Source organism: Elephantulus edwardii, unplaced genomic scaffold (assembly GCF_000299155.1).
Source record: "Elephantulus edwardii isolate Elephantulus edwardi_28Jun2011 unplaced genomic scaffold, EleEdw1.0 scaffold00037, whole genome shotgun sequence".
NCBI classification, from domain to species: Eukaryota; Metazoa; Chordata; class Mammalia; order Macroscelidea; family Macroscelididae; genus Elephantulus; species Elephantulus edwardii.
In genome coordinates this window covers 13,880,130-13,906,402 of record NW_006399787.1, presented here as the reverse complement: position 1 = coordinate 13,906,402, position 26,273 = coordinate 13,880,130, and the positions used below count along the sequence as shown (strand labels likewise).

General features: G+C 47.8%; 1 protein-coding gene across 2 annotated transcripts in view; it reads left to right on the top strand.

The window, feature by feature from the left end:
- RGS6 (regulator of G-protein signaling 6) overlaps positions 1-26,273 on the top strand; it is a 745,464-nt gene that overhangs the window by 713,929 nt on the left and 5,262 nt on the right. Inside the window, exons 15-16 of one of the 2 annotated variants that reach the window (XM_006884720.1) lie at positions 1,675-1,764; positions 5,480-5,533. In XM_006884720.1, coding sequence (XP_006884782.1) covers positions 1,675-1,764; positions 5,480-5,533 — 144 coding nt within the window. The remainder of the gene's footprint in view (positions 1-1,674; positions 1,765-5,479; positions 5,534-26,273) is intronic. The other variant, XM_006884721.1, reaches the window with a different exon arrangement.

Here is a 26,273-nt window from a genome sequence, read left to right as displayed (position 1 = left end):
AGTTCACTTCTGTAAAGATTACAACCTTGGAAATGCTATGGAGCAGTTCTGCACTGGGCTTCGGGGTTACTTGTTATTATCATGTGCTATTGCAACAGAACTGACCCATAGCTGACCTTCCAGTGGGTTTTCAGAGGTAGTGAGTCACACAGGAGGAGACCGCCCGTCTTTCTCCCATGGGGCAGTTGGTGGGTTCTGGCTAAGCACCTTTACGTTGGCAGCTCACCTCCTTACCACTAAGCCATCGGAACACCCTATAGGTTCACGAAGAAGCAGAATTCATTCAGTGGCCATAGGTTTCCTTTTGGGTTTTGAATTTGATGGGTTTTGTCTGTTTAGTTTTTGTTTTGTTTTTGAATAAGGACAGATCTGTTCAGACCAAACCATGAGGCTCATAGGAATCAGCTGGAAATCATGGGTGAAATTCATTGCCAATGCCAGAATGCAAATGCTTGGAGGAACCTCGAAGAGGAAGAGGCACAAAGCCACAGCATCTGCCTTCCTGGATGTGAGCCTCGGCCCTGGCATGTTTACCCACATGCCCCATGATCCCATTGCCAGGGGCAACCGTCCAGGAAGAGATGATGGTCTCTTATGCACAGACTGACCCAATTGCATTGTTGGCTGTGGGAGTTTTTTTAAATTAAAGTTTTCATTTTGAGATAAATACAGATTCCAATGTAATTGTAAAAACTAATAGGAATCTCATGTACCCTCTTTCCCTCACTAGCAACAATAAAACCTTATAAAATTATAATATGATCCCATCACCATAATATTGTCATTGCTACACTACAATCACTTATGTTACAAAGTCCCCCTTGCACTGCTGACCCAAAGGTGCCGCCTCTCTGAAAATTTGGATACACTGGCAGCTCTGTAGGAATAAGATAGATAATCTCCTCCTGTGTAATTTACTGCCTCTGAAAGTCTGCTGGAGGGTCAGCTATGAGTTGGTTGAGACTCGATGGCAATGAATTTGAGTTTTGATTGTGTATCATTTTTCATTCTCCCTCCCTCTCTCTTTCCCTCCCTCTTTCTTTCCCTCCCTCTCTCTCTCTCTCTCTCTTCCTCTCTCCCTCTCTCCCCCTCCCTCGCTCCCTCTCTTCCTCTGCATGTGTGTAGTTTAATATAAAATGAGTCAAGATACAGAATCATTCCTTCACCACAAAGATCCTCCCTGTTGCCTTTTATAACCACACCCACTTCCTTCCCTAGCTCCTGACTAACATGTTCTGTAGTTAGACAATTTGTCATTTCAAAGATGTTATATAAATGGAATCATAGCATATGTAACGTTTGGGGACTGATCCCCCCTCCCCCCGCTCTTCATCATGACTCCCTTGAGATTCATCCACGTTGTTGAGTGCAGCAACAGTTCACGACTGTATATTCCTGTACCTGTGGTTTTAATCCATAAGCAAAGCTGAAACCCAGCATAGCACCAAGGAGCAATTATAAAGCCTGTGGGATATGATCCTCAGGGACCTTTGACTTTCAGGCTAGAAGATCTGTTTTGTTGGGTATTTCTGAGTTGACTGGGGTACCTGTTGCAAGCCTTCGAGGCACATACATCCATATCTGCGTCTCTTGTTTCCTAAACCCAGTGGTTGGGCGTGTGGTAGTTTCTGTGGACATTAGTTGACAGGTCTTGCTTGTGTCCCCCTCCCCCAGGAGCACATCTACAAGCTGATGAAGAGTGACAGCTATGCCCGCTTCCTCCGATCAAACGCTTACCAGGACTTGCTGCTGGCCAAGAAGAAGGTATCTTTGGGAAGAGCAGGCTGGCCGTTCTTAGCTCTGTGAACTCTCTTGCCTGATGCTTGCTGCTCATGTCCAGTGGGAAAATCATCCCTTGGGTTTTATTTCTTTCCTCCTTTCTTCTTTCCCTTTTGCATCCTCTCCCACTCAACTGAAAACAATTAGGATGGTCCCAACCCCAGGGTCCTAACCCTGTTGTCCCCATTGCCTCCGTCCACTTATACTGGCCATAGCGGGGAGTGTAGCCAAATCCTAAGGCTAGTGAGTCCATGGTGACACCCAGCTAGTTTCTTAGGAAACCAAAGTGAGCTCCTCACTTAAAGGACCAGCTCCTTCCTTAGACTTCCTCTCCCCAACACTCCCTGGGAGGGCTTAGGAAGTCTTATGTTGGGGCAATTGGCTCCTGAATCCACCTTTGGGATTTGTCCCTACTTGATACCCTCCTCCCTTTCCCTCACCAGCCCAAGAACGTTGACCTTTTTAATTTCTTTTTTAACCAAGAAGCAACTGTATCCCAGCATCTCTTTCCTCCTCCACTTGGAACCACGCCCTGGTTCCCTGTAGACCCTTGGAATCTTGGATTTGGGGCCCAGTGACCCTCAGCATGCAGTGGTGAGAAGTGGTGGAGCAGGGATCAACTCAGCAGAATTTCTGGGAAGAGGGGAGGGAGAAAGGGAAAGCTGGGAGGGGCCTGGGGCCTGGGAGAGGGGAGGTAGGCAGCGGGGCTGCTCATTCCAGTATGATTGCAAACTCTCTGCACCTTTAGCTCTGGTCTGAGGCCTGTGTGTGGTTAAGTGTGTCTCTATTAATACCAGATTCCAGGACTTCACGCTATGCCACTTAGAAATACGTGCATTTCTTCCTAGCCACCCTCGCCTGGCTCATGAGCATGCTGTTGTCCATCAGCATACTGTCTGTAAGTCTACCTCTCTCTGCCACACAGCACTTCTCTCTGTACTGTCAGCCTCGTGTGCCAGGATCCTGTCTGCCCACCTGGTTGGTATCACGTAACTCCAGAATCTAGAAGAGTGTTTCTCTTGTTTGTTCCGCTCCTGAATAGCTCTGGAAAGAACCCCAGCAGTCTGAAAAGGAGAACAGAACTTTCTCTTTGTTTCTCCTTTCTGAAATGCCTGAGTTTTTAGAAACCCAGCTTTCTTAAGTCACCTGTCTTCTTTCTGGAAAGCAGAGTTACCATGATGGTAAGAGTGTGAAGGCTGGCCTCTTGCAGGTCCCTTTTGCTAATGGTTGGTAGTGGAGGGTCTGTGACAGGGGGACATGGAACTCCCCACTACCCGCTCTGGTGCCTATTTTTCAACAACTGGAGGCAACAAAAAGATTATGGGGACTTTGGGTGTCTCCAGCCCTGATCTCACAGGAGAAGGTCAGAGTCATTTCATTTCCCCATCTTCCTTGTGGGCACTAGATGCCTGAATTGACCTTAATTTGGGGAAATTCAGGGCCTGACTACACACCTAAGAGAAGAGTCAGAGACTGCTCCTTCTCAATGTGGATTTGAGCACAAAAGAAAGACAGACAGAAAAGGAGGGAGTGGTTCTGAGGGGAATCGGGACTTGCCTGGAAGTCCTCCACGAAAGAGAAAACCGTCTCAGAAGAGGTTACATGTGTGAGGAAAGAATTCACTCCCTTCCTGTGAAATGTAACAAAATACCCTAGGACTCTCCTCCCTGCCTCAAAAGAAGGGATGCTCTTGGGGCAGAAAAGTAAGGGAAGGAAGTTACAGATGCCAACATCCTTTAGATACCAAGACGCCATCTTTTCCAAAGATAGCAGCATGTATTTCCTCCTTTCATTTCTCCCCAAGAGCCTTCAGACTTGGACCTGATTTCTCTCTTGGCACTTCCAGGTAGGGTAAGAGTATCTTCCGATTTCAGGGATGGGCTGGCCGTGCGATACAAGTACCCATGTGTGGGGACCCAGCCTACTGACGTTTTATCTCTCATTGCCTCCACTTTTTTCATCCCCACCACAGCAAAAAATTTTTGCCTCAAAGGACCAGGCTCCCAAAGTGGAGTCGGGTTGTTCCTGGGACAAGTAAGTGGCAATGATGATGGCTCTCTGAGCTATGCAAAGGCACAGGAACCTCAGAGTCAGGCCAACTGGTACCCCTGGGAGTAGCTCAGTAGCCAGGGGACAAGGATCAGAGCAACAGAAGGCTTGTTCCTGATTTGAGCCCAAAGCATGTTGCCTGTCTGCCCACTGGGTTGACCCTGATGACTGCCACCCCCCTACTGGGGCTTGGTCGGGTCCCCAGGGCCAAGTGTGTGTCCTCCAGGTCCCCTGCGTAAAGAGAAAGGGCAGCTCGGCTCTGTGGTGGTATGTCATCCCTGTTGTATTTTCTTCCTGCATCTCTGGATCTGTCTTCCGGCAGCTGGCTGGGAGGACAGGGCACTGCTGCCAAGGACACACAAGACTTCATCCGCACAGACAGATGGCTGCCTTTGCCTGTCCCCTCTGCTCTCAGCAAATCCTGCAGACCCACAGATATCCGGCTGCTTCTCCATCTCCCTGATTTTGATTACTTGCTAGAGTGTGTGTCCTTGTGGGCGTGTGTGTGTGTGTGTGTGCGCGCGCGCGCGTGCAAGCGTACGCGTGCATGTGTGTGTATGTGCGCGCGTGCAAGCGTACGCGTGCGTGCGTGTGTGTGTGTGTGTGTGTGTGTGTGTGTGTAAGTGTTAGTACACAGTAATCTTCCCAGTCCAGGCTTCAGACACTGGGATGGTGTTCTAGTAAACCAGCAGGTACTTGGGTTATCATCTGGGGGAGAGATGTGGACATATCCACCTCCCTTCCTTCAGTGGCAGAGAGCGCAAGGCTTTGAGAGCGTTCAGGGGCTTTGCCTCCTTGCACCTCTGTCCTGGACCCCTGGACTGTATCCCCAGGAAGTTTTGTTGGCTGCCTGAACCTTACATGGTCCATCGTGAGTAAACCTGGGGTAGCTCTCAGTTGCCTCGGGACTGAGAGGGTTTTATGTCCAGAATGTTTCCCATGTTAGTGTCGTGAAGGGAGACATGGGCAAGTGCACCTTGTTTTAAGGACACAGAGTGAAGGCCATAGATGGGAATAGCAAGTCACTCAAGTTAGCAGCATTTCTGACAGTCTCCGGACCGGAAAACCTTCGAGGGGAGACAAGTCCTACCCTCTACCCCCCTAAATGCACAGATACGATTAGGATTGCACCTCCCCCAAGGCCCTTTCTGAAATCCCATCAGTCCACCCTCAACAGCCTTTGGAGAGCCTCTGTTCCCTGTCATCTTCAGATTCACCCACACAGAATGTGTGTCACCTTCAGCTTCACTGAGGGCCTCAGGGAGCTGCAGGCAGCCGCCTCCAGCTGGACTAGGCCGCCTGAAAGCAGAGGACAAACAGCTCCAGTCTGTGGCTCTGCGGACAGTTAGGGGGCTCCTCAAGGAGACGAACAGCCCCTAGAGCATCAGACACCCCCACCCACCCCGCTCTGCGGAGGCAGTGCCACTCCAGAGCTCCTGTTTTCTCTCTTTTCCTCTCACTCTTGCAAACAGCGCTGGCTGCTTCTCTCTCCCCTTTTGCCCCATTTTGCTTTTATTTTCGTTCTTTAGCTGTGGCTGCTGCTATTGGGGAAAAACCACATTTAAGCTGAAGACTTTTTTTTCTTCTGTATTTTTCTCCCTACCTTTTTTTTTTCTTCCTTTTTGTCGTTGTTTGTTCCCCACCCCTAAAGCCAGAAAGTGAGCAAGGTCGTAGAACTTCCCTAGAAAAGTTCACTCGCAGTGTGGTAAGTTCAGCTGGTTTTCTTCCCTCAACGTTTCTTCTTTTGGTTTTGTTTCCAGTTCTCTTCTGGTGTCATTTCCTTTGTGGAGGGTGGGAATCTGGTGCTTCACCCCCTCCCCCAGTAGCCCCTTTTCTTTTGCGAGTTGTCTGCAGCTTCTCCCCTAAGGGTGGGTTTGCCAAAGACCAAAGCGGCCCCCTCTGCAGAAGGTGCACCCTGGGCCGCCCAGCCTCAGGCCTCACCATTTGATCTTCTGGTGAGGCGCTGAGGAGGAGAGAACCCACAGCTCTCGGGCGGGCTGCACGGCTTGTGCATCTTCTGCAGCAACCCAGAGAGAAAGCCTCATCCCTCTACCATGAACCAAATTGGCTCCAAACCATACCTCATCAAAAGCAAACAAAGTCCAAATTTATTTCTGTGAACTCTGGCAGTCACGCGGGTGCAGGTGGCAAGCTGGTGTCACTGTGTGGGCGGCTTTGCTGTGTGCAGACAATGGTCGCACTGCATGATGCTGGCAACGTGGCCTGTGTGGCGAGTGTGTCAGTAGCCTCTGCATGAGTTCCTAACATCCCCGAGAGAGCCTCTGTCAGTCTCATTCTCACTGTGTGACCAGGAGAGGGGCGCAGTCACAAAAAGGCGCAGGGAGAGATTCTTCTGCGCACTACCTCCTACACACCGTAGGGGCAAATTCTTAATCCCAGTAGACTTCTTGTCACAAGTGGGCTTTCCTTCATGCAGCCTAACTTAGTGAGTGGTAGAAATTGCTTTTGTGGCATCTAACAAGACTTTATAACAAACAAAAGCCCTGAATGACTAAGTCGTCCATGTGCAAAACAGTGTAGACCATCTCTTCTTTCCATGCTGGTCTCTCCAAGATCCCATCATAGGGTTTGGTGCATAAAAAGTCCTCAGTCAAATTCATTCATTGACTCATCAAAAATAAGTCACAGAGTTCAAGGGGCCCTGCACATACAATTACCATCAAACCAAAGGGAACCAAGATGGCAGCCAGGAAGCAGTGACCTCATACACAGAACTATTAGTAACATTTCCGTTTCTAATGCTTATTTCCCCTTTTCTTCGCCTCTATTGAAGAAAAAAACAATCCTTATAAAACCAGATTAGTGTGATTAATATCCTTATTTTATCTAACATAAATTCTAAGAATTCTAAGTTGAAAGTATTTACTAGTCATATACCTGTCACACCTAGATTCATTTTAACTGTGTTCCCCATTTGTTTGAATTTCCTAGACATAAACATCACCATAACTCTAGGAGGTGACTATTATAATACAAGAGCTCATTCCTTCTTGACTCAGGTCTTCCCCCTCTATGGTGTTTCCTCACAAGGAATCAAAATGTGCAGAAAGCAAGGTCTACTGGTCCCCTGTGTCTCTTGATGACTCATTTGCCCTTCCTACCTGTGTGGCTTCAAAAACCAAGAAGTTGCCCCAAGCCATCAGAGGCATGGCCTGCAGGACTTCCTTCATCTCGTGGTGACCCAATGAAGAGTGGCAAGGGCCCTCATCCCTGCTCACCTCTCTTGAGGCCTAGATGTTGTCCATGGAGTAAAGGTGACAAGCCCAAGGTCCACAGTTTAAGCAGTTTTGACTGTCAGGTGCTAATGTAGGAGGACAGAGCACCTGGAGACAGAGAACTGAAGACATCTAATAGGATGGACAGAGCCCATCTGGTTGGTCCCAGGCAGGCTCTTTTAACTGGCCAAGTGAACAAAACTTTTGAGAGATAAAGTTGGTACTCAGACAAGATGTCCAGACACTTTTAGGATTTTGTTTTTCTTGACCAGTGGATATTCAGAAAGGCCAGAGAGACCTCCATAAGGGGCATTTATTGATTTCCCTTTATCCCAGAAGCTTTACTGGTTCAATGACTCCCATTAGGATACCATTTAGAACAAGAAAGTGCTAGATTCCTTCCAAAAGTCTGAAGTGCACCTATGGAGAAATTTTCACAGATATTTTTTTTCAAAGTAGACTTAAAGAGAAGTATTTCCTAAGCCCCTGAGATTTTTTAGTGTCAATATGATAAAAGGCCTAAACATTTCTAAATTCCTTTCAGGAGCTCTAATGGGTAGAACATTTGAATTTTTCTTCTTTTTCTTTCCAGTGGAGCAGAAAGATTTTCATTGATCCATCCACACTGTTTATCTTTCTTATGCTATTGGAATAGTACCACATCCCAAAAAGATGTGGCTAAGTTTGAGGTTATGGCCCATGTCTATAGAACAGTGACAAATCTCTGAATATTCAAGGCTGATTCCCAAGGATTTGGTCTCCATAGCCTCGGGTATTCTAATCAGAATTAACCAGCCAACCAATGTGCCTTGCATTTGGAAGTTATTTTTCTGGATATTATATGCACAAGGTACTTGATTTTGCTAAAAGAAGATTTACATAAATATTGTACCCAGGAAACTATAAAACTAAATGAAGGGCTAATCCAATGCCATGTTGTTGGGAAGTGTGTGTAAGGAGACTGCCTATGTCAAGGTCTAATACTGGAAAGAAAAAGGATTAAACCTGGGAAGCTCGCAAACTCAGGATAGGAGGGCAGCTACTGTGTAGGGCTAACTGGTCATGAGTGTTCTCGAGCCAGGTGGTGAGTTAGCTCAGAAAGCAAAGTCTTATTATGATTAAGTCTGAATTCAGAACTTCTTCCCAAAACATCCGAATGGCCTTTCTGTTTTTGGTAAAAGAAGACCATTCAGAGAAAGCACATTGTGCTTCTCAAGTCTCGATGTGTCCAGTCTCAAGTTTCATCAGTGCTACCAGATGGAGGGACTTTACATGTGATCCTATTGTTGTAGCCGTTGTGAGATGCCTTTACGTCAGCTGTGACTCACAGTAACCCAGGTACATCAGAAAGAAGCCTGCCCGTCCTGGCCAGCCTCACAATCTCAACTGTGTGCTCCTTGTTGCAGTCTCTGGTTTTTCCAGTCACTGTGTCAGTCTGTCTCCTTGGAAGTCTTCACTGACTATTTCTGAATGGTGTAGGAGACACTATTGGAAAGAAGAGCTCTGACAATACCGTTCCTGTTAGTGAGCACAAGGCCCCTTCTGCGCTGATGTGAGCATGGCCCCAGCAGTTTCCATGAACCACGTGAAGAAGTTTGAACTGTAGTGTTGGCAGTGAATATTGGCTTTGCCGTGGTCTTGATGGCCTAGGGGCAAGAAGCTGGGCTGCAATCCCAAAGGCATGCACTTCAAGACCACCAACTGCTCCACAGGAGACAGATGAGCAGTCTCCTCCCATGAGATTAACCCACTGAAAACCCACTCGGGGTCAGCTATGAGTCAGTTCTGACTGGACAGTACACAATAACAACAACAATGATCTTCAAAAAGAACAACACCAAAAAAACCCATCTGGTAAATGCAACCAAGTGCTCCTTAGAGATATGGATGGTGAGATTTCATCTCATGGACTTTGGACATATTACCAGGAAAGGCCAATTTCTGGAGAAGGACATCATGCTTAGAAAAAGAAACCACCAGACTTTGCTCATGAGATCCAGATAGATTTGAACCTCCAGCTTATTCATAAACAGCCAAGCAACCTCTCGGGAATTCCCAACTAGCCCATAATGCACTTGTATTCAAAATAGGAAATGACACCCCCTCTGAGGACCCCACCCTTGCAGACACCCAGTATGACAAGTAAAGCGCAGGCTGGGTTCCCACCCCTGCTGGTCCCTCAGCTGGGTGTGCTGAATCACCCACACAACCATATGTGAGAGCCCTGGTCCAAGAAGCCTCAGTTCTGGAAAGAGATGGACAAGATAAGAGGGACTCCAGAACTGGTGTCTGCTCAGAGACACCAGAGCCTATTTTCTCTCTATTCCTGCAAAGAAGTAGCCTTTCACAGTAGCTAGAAAAATATTAAAACCACAGTAACAAACACCTCACTCCTCACCACAGATTGCTTTTTCATCAGTTCTATCTTTTATGAATCTTTGGTGGAAATTGTAAGTATTACCTGGCCTGGGGAAGAGGAAGGCCTGCTCTAACTAGAGGCCACTTCCTGCTGCTCAGCCTGGCCATCTTGTCAGTATCTGCTGTCTTCCTGGTTTTGAGGTTGACAGATGACAATAGGGCTTTGAGGGGACCAGAACCAAAGCGCTAGCCCTTCCCTTACTCTCCCTTGCTACTAAATGCCATCATGTCAATTCTGACTCCCTGTGATCCCATGCAGAATTGCTCTAGAAGGTTTTCTTGACTGTAACCATGGTTGAAACTGATCACCAAGTCTTTTCTTCTATAGCATTGCTGGATGAGTTCAAACCACTGATCTCTAAGTTAGCAGTTAAGGACAAACTAGTTGTGCTTTGGAGGCACAGATGGCAAAGCTTCCTCTCACATACATTGGGCAGATGTTAGGAGACGCTGTTCCCTGGAAAGGAGCATCATGCTTGAAAAGGTGGAGGGTCAGTGAAAGAGAGGAAGACCCTCAATGAGATGGAGTCACACAGTGACTGCAGCAATGGGCTCAAGTGTGGCAGAGATGATGAGGATGGCACAGGACAGGACAGGGTTCAGATCTGTTGTTCAGAGGGTCACTATGAGTCATACTGGACTTGAAAACACTTAACAACAACGACTCTCAGGTATGCTCTTTCAGATTCTACAAGGATCTACCAAAGGACTGAGGGTCTCACCACGAACTGACTCTGAGAACAAAGGCCCACCACAACAGGCATTTTCTCAGTCTGAGATGATGGCATTGCCCTCTGCTGAGAGCCCCCAACCAGAGAGGAGATGCCACAGGGAGGCACCTGCCCCTTTTGGTACAGCTCCATGGAAGAGGCTGGCAGGGTGATGGCACTTACCAGACGAAGAGCCGCCCTGGGTGATGCACCCTTGTGTGGGAGCTCAGCGCCACTTGAGAGCTTTGTCAGCGCAGCCTGGGCCACAAAGATGGGATTTGGGTTACTGGTATAGAAGCAAGTATTGGAGAGAGGGATGATGAGGAAGAAGTGTTAATCCACCTCCTGTGAGAACCTCTCTGTTTAGTTTTGTCAAAGTGCTCATAAGAGTTGAAGCAGCAAAGGACCAGAAACCAAGGAAGCCTCGGCTTCTGGCTTCTGCCAGTGGCATCCCTGCAGCAGGCCTTTCCACTGGCCTGCCAAGGAATGCAGCAATAACAGCAGAGACCGGGGGACTCTGGGAACCAGCTGTCACCTTTCCCCCTTCCTTAATTTTCTCTCCCTCTTTCCACCCTTCCAGGCCAAAAGCCAGGGGAAAACTAAAGGAGCTGGGAAGTCAAGAGCTTCCAGGCAGCACCACAGGGAGAGGCCCCCAACTTCAGAAACAGGTGCTGAACTGGAAGTAGAAGGCCGAGGCTCTGGCAGGGAAAGGAGAGGGTAGACCAGCCCCCTCAATCAACCCAGTTTCTTTTGAAGGGTTAGATCCCTACTCTTCAGCTTTTTGTGGGGAGCAGCCTTTTCCTTTGATGAAATGAGTCTAGAATACCTAGATACAGCATAGTTCACAGTAAAAAAAAAAACAAAAACACAACCAAAAACGTATTTTGGGACCTCCAGCAGAGGCCAATCTGCTAAAAATCCTTGCACAGGGTCAGTTTGATTGCAAACAGGCCCTGGGATCCCTTGGAGACCAGTGAATCATAAAACTTCATGTCAGCTTCTTCCATGTCATAACCCTGAGAGGCAGCCTGGGGAACCATGGCCCTGGTTAGGGATGCAGGTAGGCTTCTGTAGTAATAGGTGGGGAAGGAAAGCTTGGATATCTGCTTTTCTTGAGCAATAGGACATCTCCTGGCACTCAGTGAAACTTCTCAACGGCCCCATGGAGAGTGGTTCTTGCTTCCAGCCATAGCTTGGCTGCTGTGTGTCCTCAGGCAAATCAGTGTCCCTCTCTGAGCTCTGCAGAATGGCTTGTACTGTCTTATCTCTAGGGTCCCTTCCCACTGGAAGTGCTCTGTGGGGCTGTGCTCTTCCCCATCCTGACAGTTCTGAGTTGAGCTAATCATCCCTTAGCTGCCCAGTTAGCTCTCTGTTCAGGAAGATGTCTGTCAGCCCCTGAAGCAGATAAGTAAACCATGGAGAGAATTGTGTTGGGTGTGTATTTAAAGGCCCTAGACAAGTATTTGCAGGCAAAGAACTGGTAAGAAGAATTGAGAGAGTCTGGCTGGCACGTATGGTTTGCAATCAATTGTTGACCTAAGACACCCAACAGTGCTGCAGAAGAAAGGCATGGCAATCTACAATATAAAGATTACAGCCAAACAAAAAGCCCCACAGGACACTTCTACCCTGTAACATGTGGTCTAAATGAGTTGAGAGCCACCTTGGTGGCAGCGAACAAGAAACAAAGGAGAACTGAGAATGCCACTGCCAATCAAAAACACAAGCCTCTCACTGGGGCTCCTTCATACGCTGTGACCCTTGGAGGGCACCAAAGGGTCACTCTGGCAACCTTGCTGGTTCTGTAGTCCCCACCCTTCGGAAATGATGGTGCTGCTGAGAGTGGGCGTGGGAAATGAGGTCAGCTTGGCCAGAGCTACTGCCCAACCCCAAAGACTGGGATCTGGAGGCCACAGGGGCATGGGAAGGGCTGAACTGTGAGCATGTGGGACCTCAGCATTGCTATGCAGGTCATCTGCTAGCTCCCTTTCCAGTTCCCCAGGAACTCAGACCAGCTGGTCACTGTGCTCTTCTAGAGATGGAAAGAGAAGGGACTAGAAGAGGTGTTATATCTTTGAATTGTGATGTTGAAGAAAGTGGAATAGACCAGGGACTGCTGTGTGTAGGGCCGCTGTGAGTTGGAAGTGACTAGACAGCATCTAACAATGGTCAATGGCCAGTAGCACAAAGAACTCTGTCTTGGGAGAAATACAGCCAGAATGCCTCTTAGAAGCCGGGCCTGGATGGTGAGACCTCACCTCGCGTACTTTGGGCATGTTATCAAGAGAGGGAGTCCCTGCAGAGGGGCATCATACTTGGAGATGGTCAGCAGGAGGAGGAGCCTCGCCCTCCGTGAGATGGGTTGACACTGTGGTCGGGACACCGGGCTCAGGCATAGCGGCAGCCAGTGAAGATGACGCAGGGCCCAAACGTGTTTCGTTTTGTGGTGTGTAGCGTAGGTGTGAGTCACAGCCAACTACGAACCGAACTAAAATCAACAGAGGCAGTGTTATTAGTCAGGGGTAGGTTAAGTCCCCTTGGGTCCCTGGGTAGCTCTGGCTTGGCCCAAAGTGAAGTTTGAAAAGGCATATTTCATATTACTGTTGAGAAGCTGGAAAATCAACTATGACAACCTCTTCTCCAAACAATAAAATGTAACACTTAACACAATCAGCTTGGCAGGTGAGATCCAGAGAAGAGAGCAGGATTCTGATGGGCTGGGATCTTTCAGAAATTCTGGGGAGGGAGGAAATTTGTATTTGTCCCAAAGGGATTATCTTTTTTTTTTTTAGAACTGTGAGTTTTGGGAAGAAGGGTTCCTCCTTTTTGCTGCTGATGGTTCAACCTGTCTGGCAAAAAACCTCACAACCAAATCTTTTTTTTTTTTTTGCACCAAATCTTAATCATAACCCACTGCCAGCACGTCAGTCCAGCTCATAGCAACCCTGTAGGACCGAGTGGAACTGCCCATAGGGTTTCCCAGGCTGTGACTCTACCGAAGCAGAGTGCTTCATCTTTGACCCCCAGAAAAGCTGGTGGGTTCAAACTGGTGAACTTTTGGTTAGTAGCCTGACAATCTGCCACCAGGGCTGTCAAAGCTCAAAAACTTCAACCCCTTGCAGCAGAATCAGAACTGACTCCTAGTTGAGCCCCCAGTGGGCTTTCTTTCAGAGGCTATAAATTGCACAGAAGAAAATTGCCCCCTTTCTCCCTTAGAGGTTAATCTGAACTGCCCGCCTTTCAGTTGGCAGCCACAGCTCTTTATGCAATAGGCCACCAAACCTCCCAAAGCAGCCCCAAAATGCTCTCCCCTATAGCGCTCACTTAGAGAAAAGCCCTCCAGTGTGGTTCAGCCTTGGACGCAGGAAGCTGCTCTGGCTTCTGTGGGCCCGCGCTCCCTCCGCCCCCATCCTGTCCCTCCCCTCGTCCCCAGACCCCAGTGAGGAGCAGCCAAGTGAAAACCAGGCTCCTCTGAGGCAGAAAGACACAGCTGTGTGTTTACAACCTCAGACTCACATCCAGGGCGCGTCTGCTGCCAGTCTCCAGGCAAGGGAGGCTGAGGGGGGTACAAACCGGATGGATACACCGGCAGGAATCTATTTCGGGAGTGACCTGCATTCCTGTGCCAGAACTGTCTTCCTCCCCACCCCCCACTTAGCCGGGAGCCTTCTAGAAGGAGCGCCTCCTTTCCAAGTGACTGATGGAGCTGTGGGATTTTTCCACCTGTCCCTTGTCACTTGTCCAGTCAGATTGCTGGCGACTGTCCTCATGTGGCCACACCGGAACTGCTGCAGGTTTCCATATGTCCACTGGGAAGCCCAAGGATGAAGGTGAATGCAGAGTCCCAAGAGGGAGCCCCGGTATCACACACAGTTAAGAGCTGGGCTGCCACCCTAAAGGTCAGCATTTTGAACCTGCTGGCAGCTGGGCAATCTGCTCTTGTAAAGATTTACACTGAGAGTGGTCGACAGCCCACAGCAACGATAAGCAGGATAAACGCGATGGTGGTGGTTCAGCGATAGAATTTCATCTTCCATGAAGAAGGTTCACATTCCCAGCCAGACCCACTGTACACCCACCATCCGGCTATCAGTGGAGACTTGCATGTTGCTATGATGCGAAACAGGTTCAGTGGAGCTTCCAGACCAAGACCAACCAACGGTTAGGAGAAGAGGATTGGCAATCTACTTGCAAAGGTCACTTCCAGCTGAAAACCTTACCAATCACAACACTTTGATCAGCAGTGATCATGGAGGTGGCACGGTCAAGGGCAAAGTTTAATTGTGTTGTACCAGAGGTCATCGAGAGTTAGGACCCAACTCAAGGGCAGCTAACAAGGAGGATAAACAGGAAGCAAGAGATGCAGACCGTTCAGGAGGCAGGCCTCTGCTGGACCAGCCAGAGCAGCTCCCCCTGCCGTGGGGAACAGAGCACCACAGGAGAGAAGAGACAGGAAGGAAAACCCTCCCCGAGGTAACTGGCCTTTGGAACGGCAAGAATCCGAGGGTGAGAATGGGAACGTGCACATTGGTTAAATGCTTAGGCAAATAACTGACTGATTAAAAGCTCTCCAGCTGCTCCAGGGAGAAAGACGTGGCACTCTGCTTCTGTGCAGATCTGCAGCCTTGAGAATCCTAGGAGGCAGTTCTGCTCTGCCCTGTAGGACAACTATGAGCCCAAGACCAACTCAACAGCAGAGGGCTTCATTGAGATGAAGTTGTACTGCCTGCTAGTTCCCACAGAGCCTCAAACCATCATGAGGTTTTGGTTGTCTTTCTTCTAGAGGAAGTGAACACTCTGAATTGCTCCAGAGGCCTAAGCCAGGGAGAAAATATGGGGGCATCAACTCTCCTGAGGACATTTCCAACATTACCAAGTGTCGAAGAATGGAATGGGCTCCGGAAGAAACAATGAGCTGTTAAGGATATTTAGATGAGGTTTTTCCCCCCCTTGGATTCCATGATCTCTTCCAGTGGGAATCCTTTACAGCATAACTGTTTATTAAATGAGCCAACTGCTTTTCATTCTGTGGTTTAGAAATAAGCCATGGGAGAGAAGTTTGGGTCATATGGTGGGAGTAGAAGAGAGGGACTCAAAAGATTCTGATTCAACTCTGCCTTAAGGGAGAAAACACCATATGACAACACAGTCCAAGCAAGGGACGCTGTCAACAGCTCCCCTTCACGTGTCATCCTTGCTTTTTAAATTTTTTTTTAAAGCTGTTTACTGCTGCAGCAGCTGAGCTCTGGGTAACAAAGCTCTCTCTCCCGAATGCCTAAAAGGAGGTCAGTGAGTAGAGGACACGGGCGCATGTTGGCACAGGGAGGCTGGGGGACTGTGATGCAGTTGGACTGAGCACAGTCAGGGATGGTCATGTGAACAGGGCACCCTGACCCAGGACTGGAGAAAACGACCTCACATCCATCCAGAAGAAAGTTTTGTTGGAAGTGGAAGAGCTGAGCAAGTCATTTGCTTTTACCTAATGCCATCTGTAGACTCCAGGTGGACATCATGGGACTCCAGCATTTCCACCTCACCAGAAACAGCACAGAGACCCCCAAGGAAATTGCCCTCACAGAGAGATGCCCCCTCCTCCTGGGCTCTGTCCTGGGGACTCTTCAGCCCAATTCAAGGGAAGGGAAGGGCTTTCATGTCACATTCTTTCCAGCTGCCCTAAGCTCCAGCCCAATTGCAGATGACATTGCTGCTTCTCTAAGGTTTAGCCAGGGAGGCTTTCAACTCATCGTGAAATTGCATAATTATGATGATTATAATTTATGGCTTCCCCCTCTTTCTCCTCATCTTTTGCTTTCAGGTTGTTTTTTTAAACTTCTTGTAAAATATGGCAATCCCAGTAAAGTCAGCAAAGCTTTAATAAGACATTTTTTAAAACCAAAGAAGTCAGGGTGGGTTGTTCCTATGTTCTTGAAGACATTCCTTTAAACTCTAGGAGGTGCCATTGTTCCCTAGGTATAAGAAGTAAGGAAGAGGGAGCACTGGTGGCCTAGTGGCAAGAAGCTGTACTGCAGTCCCAGAGGTACATGGTTCTAATCCACCAGATGCTCTGCTGGAGAAGGAGGAACAATTTCCTCCTGGACCAGTCAGATCTGATTTGACGGTGCATGCAGAAAAATAATAAAATAAAAAAATTTAAAAAAGAAGTAAGGAAGAGGGAGATTCAGTAGGATGATGGAGCACATTTCCAGTTTTCCTTGGATTGGAGAACTATTTCACACTCCACTCCTATGGCTCAGTTTGCTTTGAGCAGAGTGCATCTAAACATTCATGCTGCCTTTTTTTTTTAATAGAAGGATAGTTTATTATTGTTGGGTTCCACAGAGCCAACACTGACTTGGAGTTTGTCATGTCCACAATTTTTGCTGTGCCATTGTAATCACTATGTCAATCCATCTCATTGAGGGTTTTCTTTCTTTCTTAACCCTCTATCTTTCCAAGCTCAATGCACCTTTCAAGGACTGGCCTCTTCCGATAACATGCCCAAATCTGGGAGACAGAGCTTCCTTCCCTGTAAGGATTTATCCTGGCTGTACTTTCTCTAAGGCAGATGTGTTGTTTTGAAACTTCATACCTAATGGGAAAAGACAGATTGTCAAGCAAGGACAGAGAGCTTGGCCTTGACATCATTCCAGATTAAGTTGGGACATGAAGATCAACTGTCCAGTACAAAACCCAACCCTATCTTGGAATTGACATAATTTGTAGTGGAGAAATGCTGATGCGTTTTCTGTCCTGCATGATACTAGAAAGTTTCAGGGATTCATGATGAACCAAAGAATCAGTGTCTGGCACGTGTGAGTGATCGTGACCCACTCATTATATACTTGAGGGAAGTTTCCTTGGTCATGATTTCCTTCAGATCCCATGAGTTGGGAACCCCTGGCCTAATCCACAGGGAGCTGCACTGCTAATCCAAAGCCCATGTCTCTTTGGTGGTTCAAATCCACTAGCTGTTCTGTGGGAGAAAGATGGTCAGTCTCCCCCTGTGTGATTTATAGCCTTGGAAACCCAATTGAAGGTCAGCTGTGAGTCAGTTCTGATGTGACGTCAATGACTGGTTGAATGAATGAATCTAGATTTGTTTACAGATTTGTAGGACATCATGAAAAATCACCATAAAGAATTGTGAGTGGATTGGTAATCATCAGAGTCTCATAATCTGCCCTTCAGTAGCTTGGCTAAGTTTTGGCATCCAGGTTCTCTCAGGGCAGTAATTTCATTGGTCCACTCACCCTTGATGGCTCCACAAAGGCTGAAGTCCATGAAAATTTGAAATTCCATTCTGCATTTTCCTAATTTGATTAGAATCCTTCTAGATAACCTTTGATCAAAATATTCTCCAGGGCTAGCTAGGTACTATTCAGTTCTGGTCTTATGGCAAAGGAGACAATTGGTCACATATTCTATTTCCTCTGCCCATCCTCTGACTCGCTTTCTTTGTTTGTAGTTCCAAGCAAATAGAAACCAAATGTTATACTTTAGATGGCAAGTTGTTGTTATGTGCCTTCGAGTGACCTACGACTCATAGTGACCCTATGAGCCCTAAACCCTGCTCTATCCTGTGCCAATCTTATTGTCTCTGACACACCTACCCCCATAACCACAGTCACTGAATCAATCCATCTCATCGAGGCCTTCCTCTCTTGCGCTGTCCCTCCACCCTCCCAAGTATGGCGTCCCTCTCCAAGGACTGGTCCCGCCTAGCAATATGCCCAACGTATGTCAGACAAAGCTTCAGAATCCTGGCCTCCAAGGAGCAGCCTGGTTTCACCTCTCTAGGAGGAATTTGTTTGTTCTCCTAGCAGTCCCTGGTATATTCAATACTCTTCTCGAGCACCACAACTCAAAGGCATAAATTCTACTTCTATCATCCCTACTCATTGGCCAGCTTTCTGATGCACAGCAAGTAATTGCAAAGACTATGGCCTGGATCAGACACACCTTAGTCTCCAGACTGACACTGTTGCTCTGTAGACAGCAGGAGGGTGGTATTTTTTTTAGACAGCTCCTTACTTTGACAGCAGCTAGTTACCTACTTGTGTCACTGAAAAGTAGAAAGCTGAAGAGTGACTGAGTAGCATCAACCACCCCTGTGTTCAATGTTGTTGAAACCTGGGATAGCACATCCACCAGCTGCTTGCTCATTCACTTTGGAAGATGGCCCATTTGCTTTGCACACAGGGAACCCATTAGTGATCCTTTTAGTGCCCACCGAAATGTAGAAAAGAGGGCTGAGCTAGTGATAAAGGTGGAACCCCCATTTCTCCACTTGATGTTGATAGAAGTAGACTAGCTGCTCTCTTGTCCAATTGATATAGCAGTAATAGCAGTAACTTCTGCACAGAAAGCTCTGATGGCTTGGTGGAAAGGAATTGCACTGCCAACACAAAGGTATGTGGTTCCAATCCACCAGCTGCTCTATAAAAAAAAGATGGGCATCCTCCTTGCGAATGATTTAGTGCCTCTGAAGACCCTCTGGAGGGCCAGCTATGGGCCAGTCCCAACACAACAGTACACAACAAGAATTGCACAGGAACAATGAGCAGAGTAGATGAGGTCATGGGAACAGTCACTGCCTTTTGGTGGGGAGCTCCTTGTCATATCATAGACATCTGTGTCATGCTGGCTGTGGCTTGACCGAGGGGGAGCACTCATTCTACTCCAGTGGTGAGTGACTTGGGAAGCTCCCAAGTATCCTCACTTGCAAAAAAGAGAGAAAAGTGAAATATTGAGGGGGGGGCAGAGAATACACACACACACACATAAAGTCCTTACCATGGTAATTGCAAGGTATGTTCTCAACCAGTATACCAGTACTCCATGCTGACTCATGGCGACTCCATGTTTCGGGGTTTCCAATGGCTGTGATCTTTTTCATGTAGGTGTATCCGAACCTTTCTTCCAAGTTGCCTCTGAGTGGATTTGCACTGTCAACCTTTCTATTTATAGATGAATGCTTAACTATTTACACCACCCAGGAGACACTTCAACAAGTACGTTGGTGTTGTTTGGTGCCACTGAGTCAACTCCAACTCAGTAGTGATTCTTAAGAGTGAAACAAACTGACCTTGGGCTAGATGTGTCGGTCATGAGAAGAATCACCGGGAAGGAATATGAGTAAATTGTCTCTCAGTCCCATGACCTGCCCTTTGGCAGCTTCATTTAGGTTTGAGTATCAAGATTTTCTCAGGGCAATAACTTCAGGGGTTCATTTGGCCTCAGTGGCTTCGTAAAGTCTGGAGTGTATGAGAATTTGAAATACCATTTCTGCAGTCTTTCTTTAATCTTTACAAGAACCAATGGGCAGATTCAAACCACCAACCTTTCAGCTAGCAGCCAGGCACATAACTATTGTGAAACCAGGGCTCCTTTCAATAAGTATGTTGTTGTTTATTGTTATGTGCCTTTGAGTTGCCTACAACCCATAGCGACCTTATGCCCAGCAGCTCTGAAAGCTGCCCTGTCCTGAGCCAGTGTGAATATTATTCCCTTCACAATCCTGATGAGATATGCAACCCACACTTAGATCTTTACTTGCCACCTTGTTTCATTTGGTAAACTTAATTCATTGCCATCAAGTTGGCACCAACTCATAGTTGGTCATCAAGCATGTTTTCAAAGGCTATGAGTCACATGGTTGAAGATTGCCCATCTTTCTCCCACAAAGCTGCTAGTGGATTTGAACATCCAGAGAGGCATGGTGTTTGGCTTAGCAGCACAACTCCGTGCAAACTTCACCATCAGTGGTCGGAGTCAGGATAGTAGGCAGCATTATTGTTCTTTTACAGCTTGTAAGAGCTAAGTAGCTACTGTATCTGACAATGTGCCTAATGCACATTTATTTATTCCTGTGATCGGCTCATGGTAACTCCTCAGTAAATGGTAGCTATTATTATTGGCTTATGTTTAAAGTAGACTCAGAGGAACAGTTTCCTTCTCTGCTCTCCCTGAGCATGGAGGAGACTGTGACGCCCAGCAGGCCAGCTTCTGCACTGTGGTTGATTTCTCAGGGCCCATCAGCATTTTCTAGGAAGTGGGGGACTTGCCAGCTTATGTGGTTCTGGGAGATAGGACAAGCCACCAGGAAAACACTGTATATATTTTCAGGAACTGGCATTTTCTCTGCTACTGATACGCAAGACCGTAAGATGCCTTCTGCTTCCAGGGAGAGATCTAGAATGATCCTTCCCATGATAAGAGCGTGACATCCAATCGCCCAGCTGTAGTCTCTGCACAGCAGAAGCCTCATTCCCAGAAGCCTTTGCTTCTCAGCTATATCTCTGCCTGGAGCCACCCTGAGCAATACAACCTCACCAAGTCCAGTTGCTTCTATTTTCAACCACTTATTACTAAGTGAGGCTGTTGGAGGTGTTAGAAGCAAGTGGCAGGGGAGGCTTTAAAAATCCTTCGATGAGCCAGCCCCCCTGGGTGCACACTCCTATTGCTTGTACTATTGACAAGAAACAGAAGTGGGGAGGCCATTTGTACCCACAGGAATGAAGGGTGGTTTTTTTTTCCTGGGGAGAATCCAGTTTTTATCTATGTGTTTGAAGGTAAATGCTCTGTTTTCGATATTTGTCAAAGATGGGCATCTTAGGAGCCTGATGTAAAAGCGCTACTGCTAATGCATAGTGGCTTATGCACGCTGCATGAGACACTTGTGTGAGTGCCTGTGGTGTGAGCCTGCATGTGGGCGTGTACACACATGCATATGACGACTGCCTGAACAATGCCTCTGCACGCAGCATATGAATCGTGGGTGACCATACGCTGCTGGCCCCGTGTGCCCTCTGCATGATGGCATGCTCCTGCATCTGTGTGCTTGTGTGGACAGGGGCTCCTCTAAAAGCCACAGGTCTTCATGGTTTCAGCTGGATAAGTTATTCTTCACTTCCCTTCCTAAACACACAATTGCCTAGTGCTGCTGGCGCAGAGTCAGAATGGCCGCTGCATTTCACCCCCGAGGTGGCTTCCTTCCAGCAGTGGGTGAGTGATCCGGCGTCTGCAGTCTCTAATCTTCCCGGGGATCCTTCTGCACAGAAGGTGCTCCCAAATCTGGAAGTGATGGTCCATGTGTCTGTGACCTCCCCTCCGTCCACATCTCCTATCCTCACACCCTGGTTCTGTGACCATAAGCGGCACCCATGTCTTAGTGTCTCTGTTGTTCCTGCTGAGTTGTTTCGCCCATAGTGTTTACTTCTTAAGAAATAAGTTGCTGAGGGGGCTGGTAGTGATGCTGAAATGCACCTCTTGTTCCAGAGGCAATGTATGAATAGTATCCTTAGCCATCAGTCCTGGCCCTTGCTTCTCCCAGACCTCATTCCTCTAGCAGGACTGAATGGAAAGGTGTTTTACCTTCAGAGATGCTTTTATGCCCAACCGCAGCATCCATAGGCTTCATCTTCCAACTAACTATGCTGTCTCTCTGGGCCAGAGCCAAGCCCTGTAGAACACTTGGAAGTCTCACCTTCCTGTGTACTAGAACACCAGGAAAAGTGAAGGCTGGCAAATTGCCCATCCTCTGCCCCCCTAAGGATACCACAGACATCACGGCAACATGTGAGAAGACTTTGTAGGGGATCCAGAAGGTTCTCTGCCTACACCATTAGTTTCCATACAAGGCTCTCTGCAAACTACTGCCTGACCTGCCCCCTGCTGCACAGGCCCTTCCATCAGGAATATATGTCTGATAAATACCTACTGAACTGGCGTTCCCGCTGAGACAGAGGAAGGAGAAATGACCTGGCCCTACTGTGCATACACGTCCCAATGGATATGGGCATGAGGGGGTCGTGGAATACTGGCGTGGGATACTTTTGAGGGGTTCAGCAAGTTGACTGCTTGAGCTTTTCAGGTTCAGTCTTGGCAACCAGCTTAACAAAAGACCTTAATCAGTGTACATGTTGTGGACGGACATGCTTGTTGGAGGGTAGAGTCAAGTCTTCATGGGTTCTCACAAGAATCGAATCCCATCCTGCCAGAGCAAGGCCTCTTCCTGCTAGTTTGTCCATGATGCCACGTTACTAAAGCCGAGCCGCTCTTTCCCCTTCATAGTCTAGCATAGTCTTAGTTGAGAAAGAGTAACACTAGCATAACTTGAACGTCTTAGTTGAGAATGAGTAGCATCAAGTTGTTGTCGGTAGCAGCAGAGTCAGGTTTTATCTCATTGAGTCCCTTAGCCTTTGCTTAATTTGGAGGGAATGAGAGCTCAGATATCATAGTACACTTGGAGAGGAGAAACGGAGAAGAGGCAGATGTTGGACAGGCCTCTGGAAGGCATGTTCCCAGGGGTCCTTGCAAGGAGAACATAACCTTTCCACTCCGCTCGGAGTAGGATTGCACAATAAGCAAGGTAAGCCCAGGCTTACTTGTGAATACGTACTAATCTGTAGCTAACACATGCAGGTTAGGTTTTCATGACATCAGAGATTCTGCCTCAGTATCATGGCTGGCACCCCTCTCTCGCCTCACCCCACAACATCTTCCTACACAAAGTCTCTTTTCAAGTGTACAACCCTGATAGGAATGAGGTGAGGTGGGAGCTCTGGTGGTGCAGCCCATAGTAAGTGTTGCTGTTAACGCAAAGATTGAGGCTCGCCAGGGGTTCAATTCCACCAGCAGCTCTTTGGGAGAAAGATGGACTGTTTCTTCCCATGGCAGTTTACAGCCTTGGAAACCCAAGGTCACCAACTCAAAGGGCAAGGCATTGTGTTTGGTTTTCCCCAGTTTGATCTTGTTTGCTTAATCCTTCTTACTGACTCATCCACCCCCACTCCACTCCTGAGTCTGCCAAGGGTACAAACAGAGTGTAGAAAGTTTAGTCAGGATTAGAGGAAAGAGATCCCGTTTAAGAAGAGGGGCCATTTCCGCAGCTCGAGGATAAAAGAGCAGTGAGGGCGATGGAAATGCACAACTTGGAAAGGGGCCAGGGGTGGGGGTGGGGGTCGAGGCTGGGCAGTCTGCCACCTATGGAGGGCACAGCTGCTGTGCCCTGTCACTCCCAGTTTCCTGGCCTGCTTCCAGGTTTGCCTGGCACAGCAAGGGGCCATGGGGAAAGGGCTTCCACCACCCACCAGTATTGACAGCCAGAAGTTGACCTCTACCAAGAGCCCCTTACGTGATGAGCATGCTACAGCATGTGTGAGACTCAGGGGTTCCAAAGTGGCTCCCCTATTCTGACTCAGACACCCTAAATTAGGCACTTGGCTAAGAGTGACATAAAATGAGGTTGACTATAATTGGAGGAAGGTAGCACCTGGGAAAGGTAACCATTTCACCTGCTTCTCTTTTCCCTGAGATGGTTGCTGTGTGAGATCTCAGGGGCAGAGTAGCCTCTAATAGCACCAGTAATATAAATGGTGGTCCCACCTGTCCTGTCCAGAAGCCAGCCTTTTCTATTCATGTGACCTGAGCAGTAGGACCTCCACCCAGCCCAGCGCAGTACTGGAAGTTCGTTTAGCCACGCTGGTCAGCCACCAGGTGGTGAGCAGGACAGTTCAGAGGAACTGAATGAGATGGTGACAAGGTGTCCAAGAGCTGAGGCTTCTTCCTCAATAAGGTAGAGAAAAATAACCCTGCAGTGCCCAGGTGGGCATGGAGGACCCTTCGTCCCTGAACATCGCTTGTTTATCATCACCTCTGGGAGTGCAGCCAGGTCCAAATGAGAAGGTGGAGCTGTGAAGGGGGTTGACTGACTGGCCCTATGCTCTTGAGCAAAGTGCTTCAGCTGTGCTTGGGTCCGTTTCCTCATCTGTTAGGCAGAGGTTAATTCCTCCCCAGCAAAGATGCTGTGGGTCTTAGTAAAAGTGTAAGATGCCTAGCATCATAGTTAACGTACAAGCAAATGGGTAACGTTCAGCAAATGGGTAACGTTCAGCAAATGGGTAACTGGTGTTAACAGTCCTCCATCACTAAACTCTGACCTTGGTAGTGGGACTCATCCTTGATACCAACAAAATCTGGTGACTAAAAGAGGAGGGCACTTGAGAAAGGAGGGTGTGTGAGAAGCCAATGCTACCATTGGACAGGAAAAAGAAATCCAAAGAAAAAGGCTCAGGGAAGTCAGAGGACGGGTGGATCCAGAGAGGATGAACAACTCCCCCTTTTTAAATCGAACATGATGGGAGAGAAAGGCTAGTATATCTGAGCCTGCTAATGGGCCCACTGGCAATTGGTGGGAAGTTACTTTCCAAAAATGTGATTTCTGGTTGCATTCCATATTCCCACCATTTTAACGGCAAAACTAGGGTGTTTTTAGTCCACCATACCTGATACTTGGCAATTCCAGAAGAATCCATTACTTTGATCGGATTCTTTGTTGTTTTTAAACAGAATCCCATCTAAACATCTGTGAACATACATGAATTTTTCAGGCAGTAAAGTATTTCTTTTATTAATTAGATGTTCACCTATCCCTTGATTTTCTTAATAGGGCAGTGTTGTATGTTAGTGATATATCTTCTTTTAAAAAAAAAAGTTGACTAAAGAGAATATTTTAAAACCAAATAAAATGCCCTTCAGCTCCAAGGGAGATCAGAAGGCTTGCCGAGGACCCAGAAAAGGCTATTGCCACCGGGCTCCTGCTCCCCCTCCAAGCTACTGAAGGGTGAAGAAGCTAGAGACCCTCTCCCTGCCTTCCTCTGTTGCTCCTGGTCTGGCTGTGCTGTGGATTTAAACACTTGCCACCAATCACTTCGACTCCATCTGTTAGTGTAGAATTACACTCCAGAGAGTTTTCAGTGGCTGAGTTTTGGAAGTAGATTTCCAGGCCTTTCTTCCTAGGTGCCTCCTCCTGGTGCCCTTGAATCTCCAATCTTTCGGTTAGCAGTTGAGCACCACTCAGGGCCTCCCTCCTGTGTAACAACAGCGTAGAATCCTTGGCTGGCCCCATGAGCTAACAAGCTTTTCTTGGCCTCATGCCACTAGACCAGGCTGGATCGAGGGTAATGAGGATGGAGAGTTGAAGGTTTTTGAAACTATGCTCTTGAGTGCAGATTTTTTTTTCTACCTTCTCCTGTCAAAGTGCTTCAGAGCCCTGAAGAATCTCAAGGAAATGCATTGTCTCCTCAATTTTCAAGATTGTTGAGGAAGACGAGGACAGTGGAGAAGACACCCTGGGGACCACCTTCAAGAGACATTACCCTGATGTCTTTGGCTTCTTGCAGTCCCCAAGGCAGGACTCTTAGCTTTCCACCCGACTTTTAGGTTCTTGACTGTCCTCCTCACAATGTTCCCAGCCACCCCAGCCTGTGGTTCCACATCCGCACATCCTCTATGAACCTGAGTGTCACAGCTGACCTTCAGTCTCCATGAGAGGACAGCTTATCTCCTGGGCCTCCCCATTCTTAGCTGCTGAGGTCACTTGGTGAGCCCCATTCAGCAAAACACCATTTTTCCTTAGCAAAGATGACAAATGCCGGTGTGTCACAGCGAGGGGGTCTGCTTGGATCAAGGGGAGCTAGAAACAGTGCCCCAGTGGAAGTACCCCAAATTGGTTCTCCTGAACGTTCCAGTGTCCCTCGCAGAGACTCCCTCCGATGGGAGGGGGAAGCCTTGACCGTTACCCGAAAGGGAAAGATGGGCAACTGAGAAAGTGTAGGAAGTGGGAGAGTCCATAAAAATTACTCGGGTCTGGCAACTTTCTTTTTACTTTGGTGATAAAATTACCTGCAGTGAAGTAGAGAGACCTTCAATGCACAGTTCAATGAATTAGAAAAACATAACCTACACTCTATCATGCTCGCAAGTTCCTCATGCCCTTTCCAGTCAGTTCCCCCACCCTTGCTATCAAATCAACACCGACCATGGTGATCCCTCGTGCGTTAGAGGAGAACAGTGCCCCTTGGGTTTTTCGGTGGTTGACTTCTCAGAATATCACCAGGTTTTTCTTCAGAGGAGCATCTGAGTGGCCTCAAACCGCCAACTTTTTAGTCAGCAGCTGTTGAGCGCTTAACTGTGTGTGCCACTCACAGTCTCCCCTCAGAGACAACAACTATTGAGTCCCCCTCGCCACAATACACACGCGTGTGTGCGCGCCTCTCACACACACACACACACACACACA